The 6,673-nt window shown below is 37.7% G+C and overlaps 1 protein-coding gene across 1 annotated transcript; it reads right to left on the bottom strand.

Moving 5' to 3' along the window:
• Positions 1-773: 773 nt before the first annotated feature.
• LOC121498614 (dnaJ homolog subfamily B member 11-like) lies at positions 774-1,894 on the bottom strand. The gene is given in 3 exon segments (XM_041768601.1): positions 774-1,601; positions 1,603-1,716; positions 1,718-1,894. Coding segments are annotated over 3 exon segments (1,086 nt in total). The 3' UTR covers positions 774-806.
• Between the last annotated feature and the right edge of the window lie 4,779 nt (positions 1,895-6,673).

Here is a 6,673-nt window from a genome sequence, read left to right as displayed (position 1 = left end):
TGAGGCACCCAGATGTCCCCAAGTCTGTCTTTAAAAAAATTTTATTGGGGTTCAATTTGCCAACATATAGCATAACACCCAGTGCTCATCCCGCCAAGTACCCCCCGCAGTGCCCATCACCCAGTCACCCCAACCCCCCACCCCCCTCCCTTTCTACTACCCCTTGTTCATTTCCCAGAGTTAGGTGTCTCATGTTTTGTCACCCTCCCTGATATTTTCATTTTCTCTCCTTTCCCTTTATTCCCTTTCACTAATTTTTATATTCCCCAAATGAATAAGACCATATAATGTTTGTCCTTTTCCGATTGCCAAGTCTGTCTTTTTAACAAGAGTGTCAGATAGTTCTTATCTGGCCACTGGGAAAAACTTCATATAGAAACCTATGAGCATATAAGAAAGCCTCAAGGAAACTTTCCTTTATTCCCGCCCCCCCCCCCCACCATTTTAGAATTATCAATAACCAAAGCAAGAAAAATAACCTATAATATTATTTCTTAGGATTTTTGTGGCTGTTCATAACCATTACGAATGAGGTAATCAGATTGTCTGGGTTCAAATCCAGACTCCTCCACTGCAAGTGCAAACGTGGGCAAGTTATATAATTTCTTTGTGTGGTGACTCTTTATTTGTAAGAAAGCAATGATAATATTACTTCCTAGGGCTACTTTGAAGGTTGAATGAGTCCCTATGTGAAAGTCTTGGAATAGTCCCTGGAACTGATAATAAGTACTCAACAAACATTATTAGCCACCGTTAAAAATAATTTCAGACTATTTTTTTTAAACAAAGTCCAATTTTATTCACTCTTAATATCCTTGCAGTCCATTGTATACCTTCTGCACTGATCCTTGGTTCAGAAGCTGTTTGATACCTTCTCTTGCTTCTTCTGTTAACTCTTCTTTTGGAAAATCCACATCAAAAGTGATTATCAAAGAGCCCTTGATATTGTTGTTGTCAAAGTTGGGGAGCCCTTCTCCTTTCTTCCATAGCTTGGCTCCTGGTCTTGTGATCTTATCCCGGGAAATATGTACCTTGTGGCCATCCAAGTGAGTAATATCCATATCAAAGCCCACCAGAGACTCGACTAGTGAGATTGTCACGTTTGTATACAAATCATCTCCTCTCCTTTCAAATATTGGGTGCTTGACAACTTTGATTCGGAACCGCAGGTCTCCTGGCTCTCCATCCACATGAGGCTCACCTTCTCCAATAAAGGGGTACTCCATTCCATCTCTCACTCCAGGTTCTATTTCTACCTCTAGTGTTCGTTCTTCATTCACTAGTTTGACATTAGGGCACTCGTCACAGACCACCTCCTGGGTCATCTGGAAGCGCCCTGGGCCCGGCTGTGTAGTCCGCATCTCCTGCCGGCAGTTGCATTTTTGTTTGCCTGGAGCCTGCCTTGCCATGGGTTTGTTTCTAACTACTTCCACAAAATTTCCTGCATATACTTCTTCCAAAGTGACTTCTAGATCTACAATAATATCACTGCCTCTTGGAATATTTCTGTCTTGCTGACGAGGGGTTCCTCCAAACATGAAACCAAAATCTCCAAAGAAGTGTGAAAAAATGTCTCCATGGGAGCTCTGATGACCATCTTTTTAATCCCTCTTCACCATAAGTATCATACTGTTTTAGTTTCTCACTATCTGACAGAACCTCATAAGCAGCACCTAGGTCCTGGAATTTCTCCTGAGCTCGTGGGTCATCCGGGTTCCAGGTCAGGATGAAGCTGCAGGGCTAGTTTCCTGTAGGCCTTTTTAATGTCTTTTATAGAGGCGCTGCGAGGCACCCCCAAGATCTTATAGAAATCTCGCCCGGCGATCGCAGCCCTGAGGAGGTACAGCAGCAATAGGCAGAGGGTGCTACCACATGCTACCACATAGCGGTACATGGTATTTTCTAAAGATAACAATACTTCCCATCTCACATGTTCTTCCACAGTGTGATCTTGCTATTCCTCACATCAAGAGGAGAGTCTAGTTCTTCTTTCCTTGAATATGGGTAGACTAACTGCTTTGGTTTACAGATTACAGTGGGACTTCCAAGGCATGGTCATAAAAAAGTGATGCCACTTACTGGAATACTCATGTTTGGAGCCCTGAGATGACATATGAGAGCTCTGATTACTCTGAGGCCACCATGCTGGGGGAAGCCAAATCAGGTGGAGAAGGTACATGTAGGCACTCTGACTGACCATCTTAGTCTTTGATTCATCCCAGCCCAGGCATATGAATGAGGGAGGCTCTAGGTAATTCCAACCTTCTGTTGTGGAGTCACCTTTAGCTTTCAGGTCTTTCCAGCTGAGGTCCAGACATTATGAGGAAAAGATACATCATTTCTTCATGTCCTGTCCAAATTTCTCACCCGTAGAATCTGTAAGCATAATAAAATAGTTGCTATTTTAAGCTACAAAATATTGGAGTAGTTTGTTTTGCAGCAATAGTGGCTGAAACATACATCTTTCCAACTCCATAAATATAATGACCATATGTCTTGTTCACTGCTCAGTCTTCATCACCTAGCACATAGTAGCCCTCAACTATTGAAAAATATACTGTATTTTAAACAATTCCTCACTGTTGGACAACTGGATGGTTTTCCATTCTAGTGATTCTACTTTTCAGAATAAATACTGGAAATGGAATTGCTGAGTCATAGAATCTTGCAAATCATTTTTATATGGAGATATTAAAACATTGAAATGCTATTATTACCCACAAAGAATTGTCTAAGGAGAGCCTGTCAAAGTTAAACCATCAATGTGTACCTTAAAGAACTAGCAGGTGCTAATTAAATGCACATGACTGACTTATAAACCAGAATAGTGAATTTTGGACAGAATACCAATGTATTAACTTTAAAATAACTAGCTTAGTGGTTTGTACTTGATGTCTAGATGTCCAAAAAAAAGTTAAAAAGGGTCCAGATGCTGTGTCAAGTATTTCTAAAAGCCTGACTTATTTTATATGTTCTAGAATAAAGGCAAGATGCTAACAAGCATAATGAGTTTCATTTCTTTTGGTCAAACTTGTAAGTAGTGAAGCATTCTAATATTGAAATTCTAGGAATTTTGAGGCAGAGTTGCTATAGTTAACACTATTAGCAGAGCCACATATTACTTTCTGATTTAAACATACCATTATTTGACCAACTTTGACAAGATACAGTGTGGTAGCCAAAATTAAGGGCCTGATAGCAGTGAACAGTGCTTAAATGTCTAACTCCTTATTTAAATTAATTGTTTATTAGCAATTAATATAGCATCATTAGCTATATTAGTAATTTATATGATTTCATAATATTACTAGGAGCACTTGCTGTATTTGGATTTTCAGGTAAAACTCAGATTTCGTAACAGAGTACTCAATACTTAATGTAATTTGTTTGAATAACCTTTCATTTTTAAAATTTTTTTTCTTTTTTTTAATTTTTTTAAATTTATTTTTTGATTTTTTTGATTTTTTTATTTTTTATTTTTTTATTTTTTATTTTTTTGAATAACCTTTCAAATCATATAACCTATATGGACAAAATAATATAAAACCATAGGGACAGATATTTGAAAAATACATATATGTGCATGGGGATTATCATTTGCGATTACTCCAACACTGAGGAATATATTAAGTTGTTTATAAGCATGAACTTATAACCAGGGTGACTTATTTTTTTTCATGTCCAAAGTAGTTAGACAAAACTTGTTTTATTCTATTCATTGAAGAGTAAACATAATAGAATAAAAAATATTGGGATTTGAGGTCAGGGGGGTCAGACTCCAGGTGGGTGACTTGGAACAGCCCCTGGACTTCTATGTACCTTAGCTGTAATATTGGGATAATATTATCTCATGGAGTTTTGTGGGGGCTAAATGAGTTATCATATGAAAGATCCAGTCATAATGGATGGCATGCTGGTGTTCAATGAATGTTAGTAGAATCTAAATTTATTTTTCTATATATCTGTCACTGGCTTTCACAATCGGAGCATCCTCTTCCTTGGAAAGTACTGTAAACGTAATAATTCTGACTATTTTCTAGCCACTAGATAGTTCAACCTTATGATGATCTACAATTTTGTCAGACTGTCAGATGAAAGTACATTCTTTATACTCATTGTGTTACTGATAACCCAGGGAACAGAACACCACATTTGAAAACTATCTCACAGCATGAGTTAATAGATAGATGATGAATTGTATCTGTTTTGTCTTATTTTAGTGTCAATTCCAAAATACTTTTTCTGAATCTATTCTTTTATTTTTTTTAGAGACTGTGGAGGAGGGAGGGGCAGAGGGAGAGGGAGAGAGAGAATCTTAAGCAGACTCCATGTCCAGTGTGGAGCCTGACTTGGGGCTCAATCTCATGACCCTGAGATCATGAACTGAGATGAATCAAGAGGCGGTTACTTAATTGACTGAGCCACCCAAGCACCCCCTGATTCTATTCTTAACCTCTGATGTCATGTCATATCTTTCAGAACTTACAGATTGCTATGCATCAATAATGCCCCTAAATGAAAATGTAGTTACAAAAATATCATTGGAAGTCAACTTATAACTCGTTTGGTTTTGTCATAATTTTCATCTTACTGCTTAGGAAACTGGTGTCTAAATAGGTCAGATGACTACAGGGTGAAGCAGAAGCAAACAGTAATCATGTAACAATGTGCCTTCATTTTATTTGAAGGGCTAAAGATTCATTGTGGTGAATCACAGGGACTAGCTCTTGGGAATCATGTTTTCTATTCCAGTACATTTTTCAACAACTTTTGATTTGATTTGATGATGATTTGATATCATCAAATTAATGATAAAATATAGATACCTAATTGCTAATTGAGAAAATGCCTCTTAATAGGTTTGAATAAGGTCCCTAGGAAAGCATTGGGCAAGATTTAGTGAGTCCTCTTACTATAAAATGAATTATAAAGTAAGACATTTTGAGTTGGAACATAAGATGACTTTACAGTGACAAGTCTTCAGGTGATTGCAATAATCTTAATGCCCTTTGTATACTTTTTCATTTGTCTTGAGTTTTAAATCCCAACAAAATCACTGGAATAACAACAGAATGAATTCAGTTCCTGGATAGATGTGAAGCTCAATTTGACTCCTTATATGGACAAAGCATAGTAATGCTCACAACTATCTGTGGACAACAGGAGCATATAAATGTGCATTAAAGTCGATAAAAATTAGATTTATTTATTTTCACAAAAAAGATTTGATACTGTTGCTTTCATAGACACTGAAAGCAAGCATGTATTTACATGTGAAGGGTTTATACCTTTTCTCCTTTTTTTGGAAGTGAATTATGTTTTTGAAAGGATTTATTTATTTATGTGAGAGAGAGAGAGAGAGAAAGAGAGAGTGCATACGTGCCAGGGAAGGGGCAGAGGCAGAGGCAGACAAGCAGACTCCCCACTGAGCCTACAGCCTGGCAATGGGCTTGATCCCAGGACCCTGAGATCATAACCTGAGCTGAAATCAAGAGTCCGACTCTTAACTGACTGAGCTACACAGGTGCTCCTGGAAGTGGATTGTTTTTAAGGATTTTTTTTCCTGAGCTCCCTCAACAGAATGCTATCAGACCAGAACAACCTACCAGTTAACCTTTGTCAACTTAATAGCAAATAGGATAGAATATACTGTGACCGTAGTGCTGAGACCTCACCCTGGGTTAAGATCAACTGATTAATCATTTTTTTCTGTTTGTTATTTTTCGGTTATAGGACCTTATCATAAACAGAGGGAAACTTACATTCTTGCAGTTCTCATGAATAATTTTCCTAGTTTGGTTCCTATCTAAAAAAGTGAGTGAGGCAAGGACCCCCTTTCTGGATCCTAGTTTTAGCAACTGTGACTGTGTAGAGGGCCAAGGTGTAAGTGAGGATTTTATGAAGGTGTTAAATACAGTTATTTATTCTTTGTAGTAAAGGGACTAAAGAAGGAAAAAAGAAATAAGAAAAAGTGGATTACCTGCCAAAAAATATTTGTCAGTAGACTGTTGACAAAGAACTGCCTGTAATATTGAAAATACACCTCAACTGCTTTGAATCTGTTCCAAGCCTCCTGACATCAATTGTCCCATCCCTGGCCAGGTGACCCATAGTATTTGCTGTTTGTTAATTGCCTGGGAGCAAAGAAGGGGATTGTGATGAGGAAAAGGGATAGAAATAATGAGGATTTATTTGCAAAATAGGGAGCTTTCACTCAACATTTCCCACACTATGTATATGGAAGCAAATAAAATGGAAGATTATGATGTATGATCTCAGGATATTGAAAAGGAAGGTTATTTATGATAGAAAAACCACTATAATTTTAAATCATATGGTAGTCTTCTCTTTAGGTGGCTAGGTGTTGGAAGTGACTTCTATCTAGTGACCATTATTGCTAGGTCTCATGTAATGATATACAAAGAAAGTTTAAGAATCATGAGCTTCTCCTGTTTAAGCCCTAAAATATGTTTCCATGATGACAGCAACATGGGAAAAATTCGGCTACAGGTATTTTTATTTTTTGGCAATATTGTGTCAAATATCCAGTTGGATTTTCTTCAGGCTAGTTGTTTGACCACTAAAGGCTGGAAGGGAGGGAGGGAAAGTGAGAGAGATGGAGGGAGGGAGGGAGGAACGGACGGACGGACTGTTGGGAGGTACAGATTATTTC

The sequence above is a fragment of the Vulpes lagopus genome, chromosome 9 (genome assembly GCF_018345385.1).
Source record: "Vulpes lagopus strain Blue_001 chromosome 9, ASM1834538v1, whole genome shotgun sequence".
NCBI classification, from domain to species: Eukaryota; Metazoa; Chordata; class Mammalia; order Carnivora; family Canidae; genus Vulpes; species Vulpes lagopus.
This window is presented reverse-complemented; position numbering and strand designations above follow the sequence as displayed.